The sequence below is a fragment of the Bos indicus x Bos taurus genome, chromosome 1 (assembly GCF_003369695.1).
Source record: "Bos indicus x Bos taurus breed Angus x Brahman F1 hybrid chromosome 1, Bos_hybrid_MaternalHap_v2.0, whole genome shotgun sequence".
Taxonomy (NCBI): domain Eukaryota; kingdom Metazoa; phylum Chordata; class Mammalia; order Artiodactyla; family Bovidae; genus Bos; species Bos indicus x Bos taurus.
Genome location: NC_040076.1, coordinates 566033 through 590040, shown reverse-complemented (window position 1 = coordinate 590040; position 24008 = coordinate 566033). Strand labels below are relative to the sequence as shown.

Genomic DNA, 24008 nt, shown 5'->3' with positions numbered 1-24008 from the left:
TATTTGTATAGTAATCTGCCCTTCTACAAGATTCAAGCCAATCGTTTTATGGCCCGGGATGAATCATCTGGTGCCAAGATTACCCCAAAATGCATCTTATGGGTGAGGGGCCTGGTGCCATTCTGAGTTTTAAGACATTCCTTTCTTTCTCTGACAGACTGCTAGTGACTATATAATATCCAGCTGAAGACTAGCAGGGGGGTACTCTTTCTGCCTCCTTCTGATGCCTATGTCGGAAGCTTTCTCTATCTCCTTTATACTTTAATAAAACTTTATTACACAAAAGCTCTGAGCGATCGACCAAAATGCTAAGAGAAACTGTACAGATAGAGGTGGGAGATTTTGAACCGACTTTTGTTCTTAAATTCTAGTACTATTTCCATCTCCACCAAGATTGTTACTGCTCCTTCTGGTGTTAGAAGTAAAGGTGACGAGAATGAGAGGTTCAAACTACAGTCACCAGGACCCAGAAGCTAGCTCAGCAGAAGGTTTCTGTACCTTTTCTCCCCTGCCCTCCCCGCTGGGCTGAACGTGTTTCTACCAATCATCCTTCCAGGTTATGAACTAACTTTGCAGCAAGACTTTCAGCAGGTGGTTTGTAATAAAAATTGGAGTGCTTCCCCCTCCTCTCCCTCCCCTTCTTCCTTTGCTTCTCCTACCTCCTCTTCTCCCTTTTTAAAATCTTTTATATCATCCAATAAGTATTTGCTCAGAATCTAGTTTGTTTTAAAAATAGTGCAAAATCACATGGAAAGAAAACAGAGGAAACTCCCAGCAGTTAGAAAAGTTCAGGGTGAAAGTCAAAAGTGTTAGCTGCTCAGTCTTGTCTGACTCTTTGTGACCCAAGGACTGTAGCCTGCCAGGCTCCCTGTCCATGAAATTCTCCAGGCAAGAATACTGGAGTGGGTTGCCATTCCCTTCTCCAGGGGATCTTCCTGACCCAGAGATCAAACCCCAGTCTCCCGCACTGCAGGTGGATTCTTTGCTGTCTGAGCCACCAGGGAAGCCCTCAAACCAAGACACTTCCTGTGTGGGGGGTGGGGGGAATCCTCTCATCGTCTTGGTGGAAAGAGCAGACATAACCTGGACCATCACAGGCTAAGTGGGATGAAGTGTCATCCTAGTTTTCCATGGCTCTTCTTGCCCTGTAATACACCGTTCTGTCCAGATGTGACAGCTCTATCTCCTGAGACAAGTACAACAAGGAAATTGTAGTGTTTACAAGAATCAGTGCTGTGCTGAGTATCACACATACATCCTCTGATTCGAAGCTCACAATGACAATAATCCTCTTATGCCCACTGTTCTAGATGAAAAACATCCTCAAGATCACACAGTTAACATGTGATAAGGTGGGATTTAAGTCAGGCAAAGTGATCAGAGAAACTACCTGTTTCACGTGACACAATTCGTGTTGGTTTGTGTGATGTTTTCACTGGCTTACAGGATGCTCTACCTGTGCTTAAATTCCTGCCTCCTAGGTGAGGATGATTTGGTGGCAATATCCTTCCTTTTTTTGTTTTTTTGGCTGGGCCACATGACTTGATCAGGCTTGAATCCAGCCTGTCACAGTGGAAGTGTGGAGTCTTAACCACTAGATTACCAGGGATATCCTGAGATACCCTTCTCTAAACTGAAGTAGGAGAAGGAAATGGCAACCCACTCCAGGCTTCTTGCCTGGAGAATCCCACGGACAGATGAGCCTGGCGGACTACAGTCCATGGGATCTCGCAGAGTCGGACACGACTGAGTGACTAACGACAGCAACAAACTGAAATATACCTATCTAAGTGATGGAGCACAGCCAGCCTTGGGGCCATTCTTAGGTGAGGAGGAGGAGGTCTTTGAGGAGAAATCAACCCAAGGGGGACGTCTTGTTTGGCCACAGTGTAGCCTGTGGCCTGAATGTTCTAGATACACCATCTTCCCAAGGGCTCTTCTGAAAGGAGCAGAGACCTGCTGGAGAAAGAGAGGGTCTCTGTGGAAATGAGTCTGCTCGTTCTGAGAAAACAGTAAAAACAACAAACCTTTATATTATTTATTTATAAGCCCTTGAGATTGTTTTTGTAATCCCTGAGTTACCCTGCTTCGTGTTTCCTCATAAAAGATGGTAGGAAAACTCTAAAATTACTAAAAATCGACTTAATTATCAGCACTTTTGCCTTTTCCCTCCCATCCCTGAATTCCTCACCTCTGTTTAACCCTCCTTGGTATTTAAATAGCTAATCTGGTGCTGGCCAACAGAGTCAACACTGCACAAATCTCTAAGTGACTTCACAGTGACCTTCACAGCTCGATTTATTTGGCATTTCCTTTGTGTTCCTTTATACCAACTGATTGACCTTTGCTAGTAATTAAAAGTATTTACTGAAGTACTCACCAAAGTCAGTAGATAAGATTTTCTGTGTATAGCCTGTCTCATGACATTAGCTTATCCCCCAAAGTATAAAACCAACTGAAAAAAGTGTATTTGAAAACTGGCTCAGACTGGGGACTTCCTTGGCACTCCAGGGGTTAAGACTCTGCGCTTCGAATGCAAGGGGCAGAGGTTTCATCCCTGGTCAGGGAACTAAGATCCCAAATGCCATGTGGCATGACCAAAAAAAATTATATATATATGTGTGTATGTGTTTGTATACAGGTTGATGTATATGAAAGCATGCCTGCATTCACTAATTCAGCATTTACTTACTGAGTGCCTATTATGTGCCCAGCTTCACAGAACCACCATCCCGGTGGGGTGGGATGAAGGAGACAGATAATGAGTAAGTAGAATACCTTATGTCACAAGGAGATAACTGCTATGGAGAAAAACAAGGCAGAAAAGGGCGACTGAGAGTAGAGGCTGTGTTTGAAAATAGACTTATCCTTGTTCACTGCAGCTTTACTTACAATGGTCAAGATACGGAAACAATCTGAATGTTCTTCCGTGGGTGAATGGATAAAGCAAATATGGTAGATACAGACAATGGGATGTTATTCAGTCTTATTAAAAAAAAAAAAAAGAGGAAAATCCTGCCGTTTGTAACAATTTGGATAAACCTGGAGGGCCTTATGCTAAGTAAGATAAGCTGGAAAAACAAAAACAAGTACTGCATCAGCTCACTGATAGGTAGAATCTAAAATAGTCATAGAAAGAGAATAGAATGGTGGTTGTCAGGGAGTGGGGCGAGGGGGAATTGGAAAGGTGTTGGTCACGGGTACCACGTTTCACTTATGCAAAAGATGAGTAAGTTCTGAAGATTTAATGTACAACAATGTGACGATGGTGAACAATATTGTATATTGCTAAGAGGGTAGGTCTTAAGGATTATTCCCATAAAAATAAAATTAAAACATAAAGTAAAATAAGTGCTTTGAGAAAAGAGCTTGTGAAAGATCTCCAAAGGTAAAGAGTGATCACTGAGGATACGGGGAGCATCCCTGGCAGAGGGTTGCCCGGCAAGTTCCAGGAAATAGCAGAGAGGTTGGTGTGTTAGAAGCCGGTGAGGCCAGAAGAGATTAAGGTGCCTGGTTTTATGGAATCTCATACTTGATGTGTAAGGACTTGGCTTTTTCTTGACATGAGACAGGAAGTCTTTGAAAGGTTTCAAGCATAAAAGTGGCATGGTGGACTGGTGATTTCAAATGAGGATCAACTGACTGTGGAGAACAGCCTATACAAGGGTGAGGGAAAAGCAGGAGAACCAGTTAGGAGGTGATGGCTGCTTGGACCAGTCTGGTAGCAATGAGGGTAGAGAGAAGAGGTTGCATTCTGGATATACTTAAAAAAAAAAAAAAAAAACAAACAGATAATAGGATTTCCTGGCAGGTTGGATATGGGGGTGTGAGATACAGGAGCTAAGGTTTTCTATATGTTCATGTGTTTGTGTGTGCTTAGTCGCTCAGTCGTGTCCAACTCTATGTGACCCCATGGACTGTGGCCCGCCAGACTCCTCTGTCCATGAGATTCTCCAGGCAAGAACACTGGAGTGGGTTGCCATTCCCTTCTTCAGGGGATCTTCCCAACCCAGGGACTGAACCCAAGTCTCCAGCACTGCAGGCGGATTCTTGACCGTCTGAGCCACCAGGAAAGCCCTATTCCAGTATATATGTCTATATAAAACTCCAAAGGTATCTGGTTTGATTATTTTTTGTTGCTGTTGTTCCACCTCAAAGCTCTGATAATGGGAGGAAACTTCTCAGTCTTGTTCACTGCTGTATACTCAAAGTCTTGCTCTGGCCTCCTAGCACCCAGCCCCCAGGCCACCCCACCTCCTTATTTCTCTCTAAAATAAAGTGTTTATTGTGGGTGTCGACTAAAAAATATGTATAACTTGAGACTTGTGAGTTCAGTTTTATTTGGGGCAAAGGGAAGACTGCAGCCCTGGAGACAGCACCTTACTTAAATCTGAGAGACTGCTCCAAGGAGGCCGGAGGGGAAGTCAGGCTATGAACAAGTTTAACAAAGGGACTAGGCAGTCTGAGCATCAAAGATCAGGTATCAAATTCAGGAATTTAGCATTCTAAGTCTGGGAAGATGCAAGCCTCTGGGCTTACAGAATTCATTCCTTTCATATGCACCTTATCTATCTGGGGCCAAATCCAGTTTCCTCGTTCTCCTTAAACAGTGGTAGATGGCTGCTTTTTGTAATTCCCCCAGCTCCTCAGCAGTCACCATGGAGTGTGGTGGCATCCCCTGGATTGCAGTTTTGGGAACCCTCAATCACATTTGGAGGCCAGAAGTCACTCATGGCTGTGACATTTCTTGTTTACTGACATGGCAGGAGATATCTTCATTTAACATGGGTAATGAGATTACAGAAAATTTTTCAAGAGCTGTTATTTTCTAGCTACCCTATTTTCAGCATTGAGCCTGTATTCATTGTAAAATGTGTGTTTTAGTCGCGCTCAGACTCTTTGCAACCCCATGGACTGTAGCCCGCCAGGTTCTTGGTCCATGGTATTCTCTAGGCAAGAACACTAGAGTGGATTGCCATTTCCTTCTCCAGGGGAATCTTCCCAACCCAGGGATCAAACCCTGGTGTCTGACATTCCACGCAGATTCTTTACCATCTGAACCACCGGAGCTAGAAATAATGCATTTTAAATTACAGAAAATCAAAGAAAGATGCAGAATTATACGATAGATTACATGATACAGCTCCTCTCCTTCTATATCGGGGCCTCTGGAACTTCTCAATAGGCCCCTGCAGAAATCAGAAGGAAAGGGTGCTGCCTTGCCTTCCTTCTTCCAGGATGTATCCACCTGACTCGTAGGCACTGAGGCATTTCAGGGGCACCTGCAGTTGCGCAGCTGCTGAAGTTTAACACTTGACTCCTGGGAAAGTGGGGATTAGGTATTTGGGCGTCTGGGGGTGATTTTAATGGCTCTGGAACTTGAAGCTGTTCCAGAAAGCTCCCAAGCTGCCGGCAGGATCAGGATCTTTTCACTGAAATCCACAAGGGCCGCAAGAAAGGCTGTCATTGGCCAGGCTCTCAGGCCACCCACGTAGGGGGAACCGAGGGGGATGCAAACCCCGCCCAAGCCCCAGCGGGGATGGAGGTGGCACCGGGCACTCCTGGTCAACCTCCGAACGCCGAGCCAGGCACCTCCACGGGTGCAGGCGCTAAGCGGCCCTCCCTAGCCGCGCACCGCACCCCCGCGGGCGCCATTCCAGGGAACCAAGGTCGGAATTAGGGGTACAGGTGGGAAGCAGACGCGGAACCAGGGAGAAACAGGAGCGGTGAAAGAACCCAGAGAGCTTAACCCCGGGGGAAGGGGCGCGGCGTCTTCTGACTAGAGGATTTCGCCCCGCGCGCCCAGCGCACCGCTCAGACGCCGCCAGAGCCCGGAGCAGGGGTGTCCTCTCCGAGGGGGTGCAACGGTCCCCCGCGCCGTCCCCTTCGCCTAGCGCCAACCGGCTCCTCAGCAGAGTCCAGGAAGGGTCACCGGTTCAAGACAGGGATCTACGGCCATGGCCTGGGTCGCGGAGCTGGACGGGGGCGCCCCGCGTCCTCGGAGCCCGTCCGGGGGCCCGGCGCTTCAGGCGGAGAGGCGGGACGAGCCGGAGGCCGCCGGCCCGAAGGCTCAGCGAGAGGAGGCTAGAGAGGGCCCCGCGGAGGCGCCGGGGGGCGAAGGGGCGGGCGCAGCCGCGACGGCCGCGGGGCCCGAGGGAGAAGGCCCGGGACCGGCCGGAGGGCGAGCGGGCGGGCTGGAACCTGGCTCCGGCGGGGGCCCAGGAGCCGAGACGCGGGGCGGGAGCGGGGCGCAGGGCCAGGCCGAGGCAGGGGAGGACGCCCGCGAGGGAGAGGGGCCGACGAGCGGCGCGGAGCCGGAGGAGGAGGCGAGCCCCGGGCCAGGCGCGCAGGGCGAGGAGCCGGGGGAGGTTCAGGCGGGGCTCAGGGATCCCGCTGCCTTGAACGCGAAGGAAGAGGCGGGGAACGGGCCGGGGGAGCCGGCCGGCAGCGCGCCTGGGGCGTCCGGGGCGCACGTGGACGCCCCGGAGTCGGTGGGGGAAAGCGTGGTAGCCGAGGGGTCGATGGGGGCCCTCGTGGACGCCCCGGAGTCGGTGGGGAACAGCGTGGACTCCGAGGGGTCGGTGGGGGCCCGCGTGGACGCAGAGGGGCCGGCGGGGGAGAGTGTGGGAGCCGAGGAATCGATGGCGGATAGCACAGATGTCGGGGGGCCAACGGGGGCCAGTACGGATGTTGGGGTGCCGACGGCAGGAGCGCAGGGCTCCGAGGGTGAGTCCCGGGACGGAGGGGACCGCAAATCCCAGTCCCAGGCAGAGGCGATTGAGGCCCCAGCGCCGGAGAGCGCGGAGTGCACCCCCGGGGAGCTTGCGCGGGGGCCTCGGGGCTCAGCGGAGGAGACGGGCGACCCCGAGGGAGAAGAGGCGGGGGAAGCGGCTCCAGGGGACGCGAGGGCAGAGGCCAGTGAGGAAGCGGACCAGGGTGGGCCCTCGGGGCAGGAGGAGGAGGCAGAAGAGGAGAGGCCGGAGCAGGGTCTCCAGGGGCCGGGCGAGGAGGCCACGGCCGGGGGCGAGGAGGAGTCCCCCGACGGCACCGCGGCTGGAGAGGCGATCCAGCCGGCGGAGGTCGGGGAGCCCCAGGCCGACCTGAGCAACCACCTGGCGGACGAGCGCAGCGCTGAACGCGGCGGCGGGATAGTGCCAGAGAACGGCGGCCAGGAGGGCGGCGAGGCGTCCGAGGAGGGGGCCCCGGGGCAGGACCACGACATCACCCTCTTCGTTAAGGTAAACCTGGCTTCCCGCAACTCCCGGGACGCCCCCTCCCAGCACCCTCAGTCGTGTCTTTTCAGATCTGATCCCAGAGGGACGCTCAGGGATCATGCTCTCGGCGCCCAATGGTCACCGAGCCCTCTGTCCGCGGGAGCCAGGCAGGACAGCCTGCGTTTCAACGAGAAGAGTTAAAGGAGCGTGGTTGTTAAGTCGCTCAGTTGTGTCCGAGTCTTTGCGACCCCATGGACTCTAGCCCTCCAGGGTCCTCTGTCCATGGGATGTCCCAGGGAAGACTCCTGGAGTGGGTTGCTATTGCCTTCTCCAGGTGATCTTCCCCACCCAGGGATCCAACCCACGTCTCCTGCTTTGGCAGGCGGAATTTTTTTTTCTCACCGAGTCGGGGAAATCCAAAGGAATGTGACGGGGAAGAATTGAGGGTTTGGAAACAAAGAGGTTGGGATGGGGATGGTGGGAGGTAGGTTCAGCATTCCACCGGCCTTTGTCCTGAAAATCCTAACTGGCCCTTCTAGTCTGGAGGTTCTCAAAGAACCTACAGAACAAAAGCAAAACCCCGACAAGCCCTATTGATGTTCCGAACAATTTCTGCCAAAGGAAACGCTAATACTTAAAGTGAAAAAATGCTAACAGATAGGTTGTAAAGTGAAACTGTATACTAGGACTCAAATCTCAGAGGCCCAGACCTGGCCCAAATTTTCAACTCCCAAAACCTCTTTCGTTTTGGGAGAATCAATAACGTATGTTTGGGAGGAAAATGGAAGTTTATTTAAATATGGTAATATTTCTGGAACATTTTAGCATTTTTTTTAAGAGGCATGCAATATGCTGATAACCATTGTTTGCTTCTTTGTCTTATTTTCAGCCTTACTTCAAAGAGTCAAAGAGGACAAAGATTCTGTAGAGATACAAGTGAGGTAGTTTTGAGTTTAAATAGGGATTCCTATAAGGCATCACAAATAAGGACCAAGGTCCAGGAGCAGGTTTTTTGTTGAAAAAGCTCTTCCCAAAGACCTTTGGCCAGACCGGGAAAGCAGCAGATAATAAGGTCAAGAATGTGCATTGTATGTTAAATCATAATCCTTGCAAAATATTTCCAGGCTTATAGAGGCCAGTTATGACCCAACCTCCTTGAGAGAAATGTAAGCAAATTTTAATAACTGGAAAAAAAAAAGGAAATAAGGGAAAAAAAAGTTCCCAACATGATTAAGATCAGAATTTCAAGAATTCTTTGAGTGGCAAGAGAGTTTGGGAAGGATGGGCTTGCTTTTATTCATTGTGTTGTTCGGGGCAATTTTTAAGATGCTGAGACTTTTCAGATCATGTATTGGGACATAATCTGAGGGTACAAACCCCAAGGAGGGTCCCTGGAGCACGAAGACTTCAGGGGAGTTAAGGGAGGGGGAACCTGAACACGGCACTGCTGTGCGTGTTCCAGCTCCGCTCCTTGGTTTAAGAAATTTCCCCCTGGCTCTGGTTTCTGGGCTATAGGATACCAGTCTCTCATTACAGCTTGGAAACAGTTTCCTAACTGGACTCTGCTTCCATCCTTGGTTTTCTCCAGTCTAGTCCTTCGTCATAGCCAGTGAGCTAAGGAAGAAAAGATCTGATCATTTTGTTTCCTAGTATAAAATTCCTCAGTTGTTTATGGCAGATAAATCCCCACTCCTTAGCCAGATCACGAGGCTCTCTGGGATGTGATTCCTGTCTCCTTGGCATTGCCTGGGTGCCCCCTCACCCCCACCTCTTGATACCACTGTGCCACCAAATTAAACTACTTACTGGTCCTTGGGAGAACCACATTCTTTTCTGCCTTGAAATTTTCCATGTGCTCTACCCGAATCAAGTTTCTTCCCCTTCATCCCTCTCGCCCTCCCTTGCCTGGTTATCTGCTTGTGTCCAAGGTTCAGCGTGGCCATCGTCTCCTCCAGGGAGGCTTTCCCAACCCTGATTTGGCTTGGGTACCCCATGTCAAAGCTCCACTCACACCACCCTCTGTACGCTGTCTCCAGTGTGGAGCACAGGTCTGGAAATGCATGGTGTGTGTGAACCGGTGGCTGCCTGTAGGAGGTGGTATATTGTAATGATCAGTAGCACAGATTTTAGAGCCAGTGAGCTGGGGCCAAATCCTGGCTTTGTTTCTTTCTTGCTGTGTGACCTTGGGCAAGTTACTTAGCCTTTTTGTGCCTTCGTTGCTTATGGATAAAACAGGAACAACAATAGTACTTACTCTATGAGGTTGCTGGGATTCAAGATAAGATTCTACTTAGAACAGTACCTGACTTGAAAGAAGCCTGGTATAAGTGTGAATTCTTGTTACATCTGCTAGTTCTGATCAACTTTCATTGATTTTTGCATGGGGATAGTCCCTTTTCCATTCCATCCCTGCCATTTTATTTTATTTTAGGGAAAATACCTCTAGATACCCAATTACTTCCATTCTCTGGGGGAGAAGAATATTATGAAAAGTAAAAACAAGTTGTTTTCTCAGATTCTGCTTAGCGTAGTGTGGGTAGGCAGAGGCAAGGGGGCGTGTCCTGAGTGGCTTAGCCAGAATGTTTGACTCTGATGATTGGCAGGGTGCTCAGTCCTTTTCCTTTTGTTAAAGTAACAAATGGACCTCCAAACAGTGAAACTGGTTTTGAAGCAACTACTGCCTGAGGCAGCTTCTAAGGGTCTCTTGGGATGTGTCCCATAGGATTGTTAAGGCATCTCACTTTCTTCTCTTGCTTCTAATAATCATTGTCCTGAAAAACAAAAGAATCCCAAAGCAAAACTCAAGCAAAAGCCCTTTAGCCTGTTTTATCTCTTGACTTTGTGATACTTGATTTAGAATCCTTAAATTAGTTCAGAATAGGATTTCTTTGCCAAATTTAACTGCAATGGCACCCCACTCCAGTACTCTTGCCTGGAAAATCCCATGGATGGAGGAGCCTGGTAGGCTGCAGTCCATGGGGTCGCTGAGAGTCGGACACGACTGAGCGACTTCACTTTCACTTTTCACTTTCATACATTGGAGAAGGAAATGGCAACCCACTCCAGCGTTCTTGCCTGGAGAATCCCAGGGACGGGGGAGCCTGGTGGGCTGCCATTTATGGGGTCGCACAGAGTCGGACACGACTGAAGTGACTTAGCAGCTTAGCAAGCTCCTTATTTGGGCTGTACTTTATCTGGACGCTGTATTCCATAGTGGACATCTGACCATCTAGGTTTTGTAAACATGTCAGGGGCCAGTGTGTCTTGGTGGGTTTTTGATGCCATGACTGGAGTGTAAATTTCACAGAGCTGTTCTTTAAGGATAATACTACAATGTTCCTCTAACCATTCACCTAGCCTTCATGACAGCCTAGTAAACACAGTTTTTTTTTTCTTTTAAACAAAGTTTTAAGTTAATTAGGTCTCATTCTATTTGGGAAATTTTTAATATTTATTCCTATTTTTAAAATGTATAGGTGACAAATGTATTGGTTATCAGAAAGTAATGACATACGACACAGTGAAATGTAATAATAAGATGTGCTTCTAAATTTAGTCACCTGGTAGTTTATATTACCTATCTTGGTAAGAATTGTCATTCTATTACTTTGTCATTTTATTTTATTCTGTACCTATGCAAGAATGTATTCTTGGTTGTAAAAGAGCCATGAATGTATAAAGCAGGCCACTGGAAAGCCTCCTTGAATTATTGTGTGGTAAATGAATTGCTGATCATGTAATTTTTAGTTTTGTTTTCTCAAAGAAGTGACAATTATTTATCAAATTATAGGGTAACCCTGGCAATGTCTTTAGAAACAAAAATTCTTCTCTTCGTTACAAAGGAAAGGATGACAACATAATAACACACCAAGAACAAATGACAAACAAGATACTAACACCATGGAGTAAAGTAAGGACTTTAGACACAAGGATTTAGTAGCTAAGGAAGTCTTGCTCACAGGTTTGGTTCTTCTAATACTTTCAGGCAGGGTCCAGGGGTGGGATAGGTCTTCCCAGGTGGCACATTGATGAAACATCTGCCTGGCAATGCAGGAGATACGGGTTCGATCCCTGGGTTGGGAAGATCCCCTGTAGAAGGGAATGGCAACCCACTCCAGTATTCTTGCCTGGAGAATCCCATGGACAGAGGAGCCTGACAGGCTACAGTCCATGGGATCTCAAAGAGTCGGACATGACTGAGCACACATGCAGCAGGGGTGGGATAGTCTAAAAAATGGATTTCCTAGCAGATTTCACCTGACTTAATTAAAAAAACCTTAATGTACATGACAAGTGACTAATCCTGGACCAGAATCTAAGAATTTCTTAAACTATGTTTTGGACACCATACATTTAACCACTAATACACAGCTACTGCTGAGCTCGGAAACTTGTATTTGCCATTATATTTAGATTCTCCAGGGAGGTGAAACTGAGTGCAACAAAGTAGAACTCAAGTCATGGCCTTTGAATAAGCATTGTCTCCAAGAGATGCTGCCCCCCTAAATAGATAAGTAAATTAACTGAGTTGTCCTAACATTGTCACATTGAATGGGGGTTGGGAGTGGCAAAGGGGTCTGTTGGGACCAACATCTGGTGGACTCTGTGCATCTTTCTCCAGGAGCAAGCAGGCTGAGACCTCTTTGGTTTGGTGTCCGAAAAGCTTAAAATGGAGATGCTATTTCCATAACCAAATATGAATTTTGTGTTCAAAAGGGAAATGAGCAAAAATGCAGTTCTGTAACTTTAATTTTTCCCCCCAAATGACATTTCTTTTATCATTATTTTCTGAGTGTCTATGCCACTTGCTTACAAATTTTGTGATTGTTCAGTCGCTCAGTTGTGTCCGACTCTTTGGGACCTCATGTACTGCAGCACGCCAGGCTTGCCTGTCCTTCACTGTCTCCCAGAATTTGCTCAAACTCATGTCCATTGAGTCATCAATGGATGCTATCAACCATCTTATCCTCTGTCGTCCCCTTACACATTACGTTTGTGAAATCATACAGGGTTAGTTGGGGTGGGAACAGAGATGCTTTGCTAACCTCTTACACACACGTGCACACACAGCACAGCACATGCCCTTGAGTGAGATTCATGGGATGTCCTCACCACCTGGCACGGCAGAGGGATTGTGGGAGGCCCTCCATCTGTTCTTGGTTCAGTTCAGTTGCTCAGTCGTGTCCAACTCTTTGTGACCCCATAGACCACAGTACACCAGGCTTCCCTGTCCATCACCAACTCACAGAGTTTACTCAAACTTATGTCCATTGAGTCAGTGATGCCACCCAACCATCTCATCCTCTGTCATCCCCTTCTCTTCCCACATTCAATCTTTCCCAGCATCAGGGTCTTTTCAAATGAGTCAGTTCTTCACATCAGGTGGCCAAGTATTGGAGTTTCAGCTTTAGCATCAGTCCTTCCAATGAATATTCAGAGCTGATTTCCTTTATGATGGACTGGTTGGATCTCCTTACAGTCCAAGGGACTCTCAAGAGTCTTCTTCAACACCACAGTTCAAAAGCATCAATTCTTTGGTGCTCAGATTTCTTCTTGGTAATGGAAGGTAAATAAGTCAGAAGGATGGATGATTGGTTCAAGGTGCCTTGCTGGATTCAAACTCTGTTCCCCACTGCTCAGTCCAGGGTCCCTTGCTCAAGGGCCAGAGTTAGTCTTCTCCATGAAGGCACTATAGTCTGGCACATAATGGTCACCTGGGGAGGAAGGGACAGTGGGATCCTGTTGAGTGGGGGCTCTACAAGCATGTACAGAGGACCTGCGTGTAGAGTGGTCCCTAAAGAGTTATGGACTTAATTGTATTTGAGGAGACACAGAGAGTGGGACCCTTGGATAATCCCTAGCACAAATTCTTCAAGATTTTCTAAAATAGGCTGGTTTTGCCCTAACCATTCTCTGAGCTCCTGTGATATTCAGCCAAGAAAAGTTTTCTCTGAGAATCAGGGAGGTGGATATTTAAATCTCTTAAGCTTCTCTTTTTTCATCATTAATTTTCTCTGCTCTTTTTCTGACAGAGTACTGATTTATAAAGTAGGCTCTGTATCTGGGCAGAGTTGGGGGGAGATATTTTCTAAAATATTTCAACTTGTATTTTACTATTTACTTCAGTTTTATTTCACAAGTGGAACAAATTAAATTTTTTAAGAGTTAAAATAGGGAGATTAAAGATATTTATGCACAATTCAGTCATTCATGGAATCTATGAGGTTCTTTTGTTAAATGTATCTTTTTAAAGAAAAGATAATACATTAGGAAAATAAAAACATAAATATAAGAAGATACAGTACGATAAAAAATGTTTTCTTCCACCCCTGAGGCCCAGTCTCTTAGTTTTCTCCTTAGAGATATTCTGCAAATATTTAAGCATATATGTGAATATCTTCACTGCATTGGTTACTGAGTGCTGTGTAACATATTACTCTAAGACTTAGCACCTTAAAACAACAAACATTTACTATTCAAGGTTTCTGTGTGTCAGAAGCTTGAGAGTGGCTTAAGCTGGGTAGTTCTGCTTCATGAGGTTGTAGCCAGGATGCTGGCCAAGACTGTGGTCTCATCTGAAGGACCGACTGGGGCTGGAGGATCCACTTCCGTGGGGGTGGTTGACTCATGTCTGTTGTCAAGAGGTTCACTTGTCCGTCACCAGGACTCTCCACAGTGCTGCTTTAGTGTCCTGGTCACATGGCATTTGGCTCTCCCCAGAGCACAGATCCAAGAGAGGAAGCCTTTTATGACATTGTCTCAGAAGCCAGTGCAGGAGATGAAACAGATGCGAGTTCAGTCCTTGGGTCAGGAAGATCCCCTGGAGATGGCAATGGCAGCCCACTCTGGTATTCTTGCCTGGGAAAATCGCATGGACAGAGGATCCTGGCAGGCTGCAGTCCAGGGGGTCACAAAGAGCTGACCATGACTGACTGACTGAGCACAGCAACTGAGAAATCACACGCTATAATTTCTGTCTTATACTGTAGTCTAGCCTTCAAGGAGAGTGGAATTCAACTTTACTTTTTATTATTTATTTATTTATTTTTTAGAAGCTATTTTTTTGCCCACACCACATGTGGGATCTTAGTTCCCCAACCAGGGGTCAAACCCACATCCCCTTCATTGGAAGCACAGTCTTAACTGCTGGACCACCAGGGAAGTACCTCAACTCCACTTTTTAAAGAGAAGGCCAAAAACGTTTTTAAAATACCACACTTTTGTTGTTGTTGTTGTTTTTTTTCACGAAAAGTTCAGTTCAGTTGCTCAGTCATGTCCGACTCTGCGACGCCATGGACTGCAGCATGCCAGCCCTCCCTGTCCATCACCAACTCCCGGAGTTTACTCAGACTCATGCCCATTGAGTTGGTGATGCCATCCAATCATCTCATCCTCTGTCATCCCCTTCTCCTGCCCTCAATCTTTCGCAGCATCAGGGTCTTTTCAAATGAGTCAGCTCTTCGCATCGGGTGGCCAAAGGATTGGAGTTTCAGCTTCAGCATCAGTCCTTCCAATGAATATTCAGGACTGATTTCCTTTAGGATGGACTGATTGGATCTCTTTGCAGTCCAAGGGAGTCTCAAGAATCTTCCCCAACACCACAGTTTGAAAGCATCAATTCTTCGGCACTCAGCTTTCTTTATAGTCCAACTCTCACATCCATGCATGACTACTGGAAAAACCATAGCTTTGACTAGATGGACCTTTGTTGGCAAAGTAATGTGTCTGCTTTTTAATATGCTGTCTAGGTTGCTCGTAACTTTTCTTCCAAGGAGCAAGTATCTTTTAATTTCATTGCTGCAGTCACCATCTGCAGTGATTTTGGAGCCCAAAAATATAGTCAGTTACTGTTTCCCCAGCTATTTGCCATGAAGTGATGGGACCAGATGCCATGAAAGGTAGTGCACTGGAAATACATTTGGTTGCATCTTGCTGTCTTTACTTAACATTGTGTCTTGGACATCATTCCCCATTGGTGCCTGTAGCTCCCTCACATTCTTGTTAACATTTTGCATTTTTCTCGTAGTGGGTGTATTCTACTCTCAGTTGGCACTGTTGGATATTTAGGTCGTTTCCCCTTTCTCATGTGATAAGCAGTGCTGTAGTGAAAATCCATCCAAAGATGTATACTCGTATATGGAACCTAAACTCTTGGAAATGATATTGCTAAGAGGAAGGATGTGCATACTTAAGATTCTGATAACGTGTATTAAATTTGCTCTCCAAAGAGGTTATGCCAAACAGTGCTCCCCTGACCCGCCATGAGTGCTGTGTCTGCTTCCTCATCCTTGCCTGCTCAGTGTGTTCCCTACCTTTTGAATCTGAGAAGTGAAAAATGAGATCCATTGTCATTTAACGCACATTTCTTTTAGTATACATGAGACTGAGTTTAATTTTACATATTTAAAAACCATTAGCATCTGTTCTGTGATCTATCCTTTGTTGTTTATGTCCTTTGCTCATTTTTCAAATTGCCTTTGAAATTTGTTCTTGTTCTTCCTGATTTTTATATTAAGGAAGTTAGACCCCTGTCTGTTTTGACTATTTGTGCTGGAGTAATGTATCCTTTTTGCTTTAGTAATTTCTTGTAATGGATACTTGGGAAAACAAAGCATCGGCTGTGACAGCACTCTTAGAAACTGCATTTCCTGAAAAGTTTAAATGCTCTGTTTTGCTTTTTATTTTCTAACTTCTTAAGTCCTGAAGGATTAGGTATTTCAAATCTTGCCTTTCTCCCTTTCTTTTTAATTAGTAGGTTACATTTTATCAAGCACACATCCTTTCAGGATCAAACTCTTGCCTACATTATTAGAATTCCTGTTCAAACAAAGTTTAAAATGTATAGATAGCAGCATCATTTCACACCCACACTGCTCCACCTGAAAATGTAAAGGTATATCCCTTTGATCTTGCCATCTCCTGAAATGAATTCATGACAAATAATTATCTGTGGTGAAGTACTGTTTCTAACATTGTGCCTCCTAGCCAGGTGTTCTTTTTTGGATTCCATCTGTTGAAAGAATTGACCACAATGTATAGAGATGGATGACAAGTCCTATTTGCAGAGGACCAGGGAATTGCGGAAGCCTACCCGTGGCTTACGTCAGATGAGACAGAGGATGGAAATACACAAATACCAAAGATTGTTTGAAAAGATAATTTTGAAGCTTCTGAAAGTGTAGCTCTGTGAAGAAATGCAGACCATGTGGGCACATATTTAAGATCAGACTTCCCTTGCAGACTGAGTAAGTCTGATCTTAAATATCCCTGCATGGTCATGAGATTAAAAATATTCTCCATTTTTTGAAGGGGTTTTGGGGGATACACATACATGTATGGCTGAGTCCCTTTGCTGTTCACCTGAAACTACCACAACTTGTTAATTGACTGTTCCCTAATATGAAATAAAAAGTTGAAAGCCAGGAAAAAAAAAACCAAAAATTCTCCATTTTTACTAGTTTTATGGGCTCTATTTCAACTCTTTCTCTTTTCTTCTGTAGTTGGTCATCTGTGTGAAAGCTGAGTCTTGATGTAGGGCAACGTAAAAGCTGCTTTTCAGTCTTTCTAACTACCAAGTGGTATTTTGGACCCAAGTAAAGAGCCAACTCACTAGAAAAGACCCTGATGCGGGGAAGGATTGAAAGCAAAAGGAGAGCAGGGCTGCAGAGTACGAGATGGTTGGATGGCATCACGGACTCAATGGACATGAGTTTGAGCAAACTCTGGGAGATGGTGAAGGACAGGGAAGCCTGGCGTGCTGCAGTCCATGGGGTCATAAAGAGTTGGACATGACTTAGTGACTGATCAACAAGAAGTCTATTTAAAGTTGAATCAGGAGTACACACCATGTAACACTGCTTGAGGCCAGTGTTGATGAACACAGAACCTTCTTTTTTGGAGCTTTCAGCCTTAGAGGGTGATCTGGGAGGAAATAACTTCGATGTTTTATGAGGCAGGAGAGCACTGGGGCCGGAGTTAGCTGGGACAGGTGGGACGAGCAGGATGGAAGGCTGGGCGGCGACCAACAGAAAGGAGATGTGTGGTCTCTAGATCTCAAACAGTGAGGGCTCCGCCTTTGTGTTGAAAAGTAAAAGTGAAAGTTGCTCATTTGTGTCCGATTCGTTTTGACCCCAAGGAGTGTAGCCCGCCAGGCTCCACTGTCCATGGGATTGTCCAGGCAAGAATTGCTGGAGTGGCTAGCCATGCCCTTCTCCAGGGGATCTTCCCGACCCAGGGATCGAACCTGGGTCTCCTGCATTGCAGGAGGTTTCTTGACCGTCTCAGCCACCAGCTGTGCTCAGTGGATGGATGAATGACAAACATGGCTGTTACATCATGTGGAAAAAATTGGGTGGGCCACTCCATATGCCCTTTACAAAATACTTATTTTATTTATCTACTTATTTTGGTAGCACTGGGCCTTAGCCATGGCCCAAGAGACCCCCCCTGTGGCATGTGAACTTCTTAGCTGTGGCGGGCATGTGGGATCTTGTTCCCCAGTCAGGGGCTGAACCTCCATACCCCCTGCATTGGGAGCATGGAGCCCCACCCACTGGACCACCAGGGAAGTCCCCATAGGCCCTTTTTACAGTCACTTCTTTGTCATGTCTAAGTGGCAGCCATTTATTCTTATCCAGGAGAAGCAGTATGTGCTGGTTAAGGAGCTACTAGCCTCAGTGCACCCTTTTCACTTAGAGTGTGCAAGTTTAGGGCTATTCTGGGAAGCCAGAGATTGGGTTCCCTTTTTTGAACCTGCGGGACTCTGCCTCTGGCCTGTGAGGTTCTTGGTGATCCAGTAGAAAGACCCTCGCTGTGCACCCCTAGCCACCCACAGTTCCTCAGTCCACCTCCAACCACCGAGAGCTGTGGGGATGAGAATCAGGACAGGGAGGCACCCTTGGTGGGCGCACCAGGGAGTCGGATGGGGCCCTTAGGACAATGGCCACGGGCGTGGCCAAGACACCCAGCACAGCTCAGCTGCCAAGTGCTGTGAAGGTCATCCAGCATGAAGGTGAGAATGGAGAGCCAGAGACTTCAGGCTTTCTCCCTAAATGAGGACAGTTAACACTTTGTGTTTTCGGTGGGTGTCAGGTCCTCGGATGCGGTGGATTCAAAGAATCTTTGAAAGCCTTTATCTCTCCTCTACTTTGTCCCTTTCATTTGAACTTCATCCAGGCTGGATGCCTTCAACTCTCTTCCCATAAATTACCCGACAAGATGAAGTTTGGGTTGCACTCAGTGGCTTTTTGCTATCATTTAACTCTCTGAGCAGAGAATTCCATGCTTAACAAAACTTAGAGGTCTGGAGTAGGAAATGGCAACCTGCTCCAGTATTCTTGCCTGGAAAATTCCATGGACTGAGGAGCCCCATGGGCTATAGTAGTCCATGGGGTCCCAAAGGGTTGGACACAGCTAAGTGACTGAGTGCATGCCCGTGCACACACACATACACGTTTGTCTCTGTGTTAGACATCTACTCTGTTAATCAAAACTTGTCTGTGAGAACCCTTTGTATGCAGCAAGTAGAGTGCTTTTATTGGTCTTTCATCACATTATTCAAAAAGAATTGGACGTTTTGTTTTCTTTCCCCCAATTGCTTGCCTTTGTGTGTGTATAGACATATTTGTGAGAAAGTTGGACAATATAAAAAGTTTGTTTGGTCAGTCATACGATGTTCTGTCCACCGCTTTTTAAATTTTTTTAATTGAAAGAATTGAGCTTTTACTTAATATTCTCCACTTGAAATTACTTGATTTAAAAAAATGACAGTGAATGTATTCCTGCATACTTTTTAGTGCTTAATTAATCACCTGTGATACATATTTCTAACCCTTAATCTTTCTCCTTTATTGTGTGTGTGTGTGTTTGTCTTTCATGGAAAAAATGTATTTCTAAAATTCGTATCACCTTTGGACGTCATGCAGAAAGCATTCTTTTTTACCATTTGAATAAAGGTCACCTTTGCTTTCCATGGGAAAAAAAGAGAAAACTTAGAGGTATTGACACATCAGAAATGGAGGAGGATGATTTTTGGTTAATGTCATTTTAACCAGTATATTATGGTTATTTGCATTGTGAGCAGCAACAAGAAAGGAAGGTTGGTCTGTCACTCTCCAGCTAGTGAGACTTACTGTAAAAAGTAGTACAGGTACAGTGCCCTGCTCATCACTGGATAATATGAAAGAACAACATTGCTTTTATGCCCGGCTAAAAAATTTTTTTTAAATTGGTTCAAGTTAGTAAAGCCCTGGACTTCCCTGGTGGCTCAGATGGTAAAAGTGTCTGCCTACAATGCTGGAGACCCGGGTTCAATCGCTGGGTCGGGAAGATCCCCTGGAGAAGGAAATGGCAACCTACTCCACTACTCATGCCTGGAAAATCCCATGGACAGGGGAGCCTGGTGGGCTACAGTCCATGGGGTCACAGGGGTCTGACATGATTGAGCAACTTCAGTAAAGACCTGAATCTATAAGTAAATGGTTTGAGCATTTCAGCACACTCTGAAATCAGATAGTGTGGTGAATTCAAGATGGCTGCAAATTCTTTGACCCTCCTCCCGGACCTCCCATCAGACCCTTGGGAAGTGGGCTCTGATTCCCCTCCCTCTGAATATGGCCTGACCTTGGTGACTACTTGGTAACCAAGAAAATATGGCAGGAGTGATGCTGTGTGGCTCTCACTTCAAAGGGCCATGCAGCTTCCGCCTTGTCCACTGACCCCCCCTGAGGCCAGCACGCTGGGGGCTGCCTGTAGGTACCCACTTGACAGTCCCAGCTGAGGACGGCCTTCTGGCCATTCTGCCAAAACACCTGACAGGTGTGTGACGCTGTCATGCACCTGGTTCACCAGCTGAACACCACTGAGTGACCTTGTCAATGTCACATGAAACAGAAGCATCATTCAGGCAAGCCTTCCCCAAATTCCTGACTCACCAAATCATGATATATAATAAAACAGACAATTGAGGCTGTTAAATGTGGAGTGATGTTTTCCTGGACAGTTGGTAACTGGACATGCAACTTCAGTTCAGTTCAGTCGTTCAGTTGTGTCCAGCTCTTTGCGACCCCATGGACTGCAGCACGTCAGGCTTCCCTGTCCATCACCAACTCCCATAGTTTACTCAAACTCATGTCCATTGAGTCGGTGATGCCATCCAACCAACTCATCCTCTGTCGTCCCCTTCTCCTGCCTTCAATCCCTCCCAGCATCAGGGTCTTTTCCAGTGAGTCAGCTCTTCACATCAGGTGGCCAAAGTATTTGAGTTTCAGCTTCAGCATCAGTCCTTCCAATGAATATTCAGGACTGATCTCCTTTAAGATGGACTGGTTGGATCTCCTTGCAGTCCAAGAGACTCTCAACAGTCTTCTCCAACACCACAGTTGAAAAGCATCAATTTTTCGGCGCTCAGCTTTCTTCATAGTCCAACTCTCTTTTCAACTGTAGTAACAATCAATGTCTTATTAGGTGGAGTAGGTGGGTGACCACCCTTGATCCACATAACTTAATCACTGAACCCAGTTGCTCTTAGCTTTAAATTCTGACCAAAGGCTAGGTTGTGTGTCAGTCTTTATGGTCACAGCGGGTGGAATCAACTCATAAGAAGTAAGTGGACCAACACAATGAAACTCGCTATTTATCTTCCTATAGGAATTATGCTTTAAAAACTCCAGGGCTATTTTTAATCCTTATTTAATAATATGGCCTGATACCAACTGAAGCTTTCACATAGAGATGAAAAGCCTATTTCCTTGTAAAATTCTCACAAGGAATTATTACAACAAAGGAACCTCTTGTTCTGGAAAGCCAGCTTAATAATGCAGCCCATTTTGCTATCCCCTGGGGGTTTACTTTCTTGAATGACTGAGCGTATTCCGTTGCTTAGAGTGACTCAAAGGGGAAACGCAGGCACCAAACAGAAGACCTGGCCACATACAGCCCTCCTGTCATCTCTTCTGCCCCCCGCCCCTCGGAACTGCTCTTACCCACTCTGGACCTCTCCCCTTGGCCATCTTTTCACCCGCTCAGATTTTACCAGCTTAGGAGAGTGCTAAGTCGCATGTCCTAAGTTGGCGTCCGGTCCCATCACTTCATTGGAAGGACTGATGTGGAAGCTGAAACTCCAATCCTTTGGCCACCTCATGCGAAAAGCTGACTCATTTGAAAAGACCCTGATGCTGGGAAAGATTGAGGGCAGGAGGAGAAGGGGACGACAGAGGATGAGATGGTGGGATGGCATCACTGACTCAATGGACATGACTTTGAGTAGACTCTGGGAGTTGGTGATGGACAGGGAGACCTGGCTTGCTGTGGGCCATGGGGTTGCAAAGAGTTGAACACGACTGAGCAAGAACTGAACTGATACTTGGGGATGCATTTAGGGTTCAGATCTGTTTTCAGATCTTAGAATCTAAAATAGATTTCTTAAAATCTAAGTGTGAAGAGGAATGAAGCCATCCCTATGTTCTAAGATTATGGAGGAGTGAGGACCATGCTTTAAAATAGGGCATAGTCCCCTTGGTGACGTGGATCGAGGACTCTAATGAACAATTTTACTGATAAAGTACAGACAGACCATGAGCAAAGCCTGCCCCTCCACTGGGCACAGACGACTCCAGCCACTGGTGGGTGTACAAAGTCATCTAGAAAGTGCTAGCAACTGTGCAGATGTTTATTTCTTTAAAGAAAAAACTTGTTTCTGGCAGTAGGTGTTTTCTTGGTTGTTGCTGTCCTCACGGTCCTGTTTTGTTGCTCCACTAGAGGGCAGAAAAGGGACGAGACGGGACCAAGGTCCAGAGGGCCAACTGGGTGGTTTCCTGTCTTATTAGCACTCTCTCTGCCCTACAGAAAAGTTAAAGCAGAGAAGAAGGGCACAACTGGAACCACTGGTCTTTGACCTGTGAGCAGCAGGTAGTTTTCTCGTTTTCTTTGGATAAATACCCAGGAATGAAATTGCTGGATCTAATGGTAGTTCTATTTTTAATTTTTTGAGAAAATTGCGTACTGTTTTCTATAGGGCTGCTCCATCTTACGTTCTCACCTACAGAGCACTAGGGTTCCCTTTTCTCCACATCCTCTACAACACTTGTTATATTTTTGTCTATAATGTGACGTATGGGCTCAGTCACTCAGTGGTGTCCGACTCTTGGCAACCCCTTGGACTGCAGCCTGCCAGGCTCCTCTGTTCCTGGACTTTTCCAGGCAAGAATACTGGAGTGGGTTGCTATTTCCTACTCCAGGGGATCTTCCCCACCCAGGGATCGAAGCTGTGTCTCTTGTGTCTCCTGCATTGACAGGTGGATCCTTTACCTCTGTGCCACCTGGGAAGCCCTTTTTGATAATAGCTATTCTAAAACAGGTGTGAGGTGATAGCTCATGGTGGTTTTGATCTCCTGTGTCTCTGATGAGGGATGTTGAGCATCTTTTCATGTGCCTGTTGGCCATCTATATGCCTTCTTTGGAAAATGTCTGTTCAGAACCTCTGCCCGTTTAAAAATCAGATTGTTGGTTTTTTGCTGTTAGTTTGTACATGTTTTTTTAATGCATTTTGGATATTAGTCCCTTATCAGTATATGATTAGAAAATATTTTCTGCCATTCAGTAAATTGTTTCTTTATTTTGGTGATGGTTTCCTTTGCTGGTCAGAAGCTATTCAGTTTGATGTAATCCTACTTGTTTATTTTTGCCTTTGTTGCCTTTTGGTGTCAAGTAGGAAAAAAGTTGTCACCAAGACTGATGTCAAGGAGCTTACTGCATATATTTTCTTCTAGGAATTTTGTGGTTTCAGGTCTTGCATTCAAGTCTTTAATCCATTTTGAATAATTTTTTTGTGTAATGTAATAGTGATCTGGTTTCATCCTTTCGTATGTTGCTGTCCAGTTTAAGAAACATCATTTATTGAAGAGACTGTCCTTTCCCCCATTGTATATTCTTGGCTCCTCTGTTGTGAATTAATTGACTATAAATACATGCATGGGTTTATTTCTGGGCTCTCTATTTGGTTCCATTGATCTATGTGCCCATTTTTATGCCAATACCATACTATTTGATTACTATATCTTTGTAATGTAGTTTGAAATCAGGAAGTGTGAGCTTCCAATGTTGATGTTCTTTCTCAAGCTTTCTTTCTATTTAGAGTCTTTGGGATTTAGTTTTACATTTTAAATATATTTCATCACTATAGTGACCAGCTGTAGTAATTAATGTGGCTTCTCAAAAGTGCCTTGAATCTTTTAGAATAAGATCTGACAAGCATACCTTTACAAAAAGACTTTAATGGCTTTGCCACTTCATCAAACACCTGTAAGAAGATGTAGAAAATGTCACCAAAATGGACCCTTTCATGTAAATAGACAAACAGTGTCAGCTTGTGGAAAGGTTAGAGGTTTCTGGGACTGGTGTCTTTTCCTGTGTTAGTCCTGGGGAAGATAACCACTGCCACTTCTTAACAGACAGTGGCTTTTTCTAGACAATTCTTTGAGATTCAGGCTTTCACGGAGGGCTGGTGTGGGCATTTTTAGACATGTGGATTCTTCCAGAACTCACATATCATACCACACAGGTGATGCCTCCTTTCTACCTGAAAAAATTAAGCATAAAGCCTCTGATTTCTGCCATCTTTAAGCATTAAAGGGAACACATTCTAAAATCTTAAAAGCATACATTCTAAAATCTTAAAAGCATTGGTCACAAGAATTCTCTCAGTAACCTTTAAGTTGTTTCTGATTAACTGACTAGTTTCAGTTAGAACAAAATATATGAAATTTCCATTCCCCTCCCTTCCTGACTCTGATCCAA

The 24008-nt window shown here is 45.8% G+C and overlaps 1 protein-coding gene across 1 annotated transcript in view; it reads left to right on the top strand.

The window, feature by feature from the left end:
- The first annotated feature begins 5510 nt into the window (after positions 1–5510).
- Positions 5511–24008, top strand: part of CLIC6 (chloride intracellular channel 6) — a 57202-nt gene continuing 38704 nt past the window's right edge. The window contains exon 1 of the mRNA XM_027536422.1: positions 5511–7238. Within this exon, the coding sequence (XP_027392223.1) occupies positions 5958–7238 (1281 nt within the window). The 5' untranslated portion in view covers positions 5511–5957. The remainder of the gene's footprint in view (positions 7239–24008) is intronic.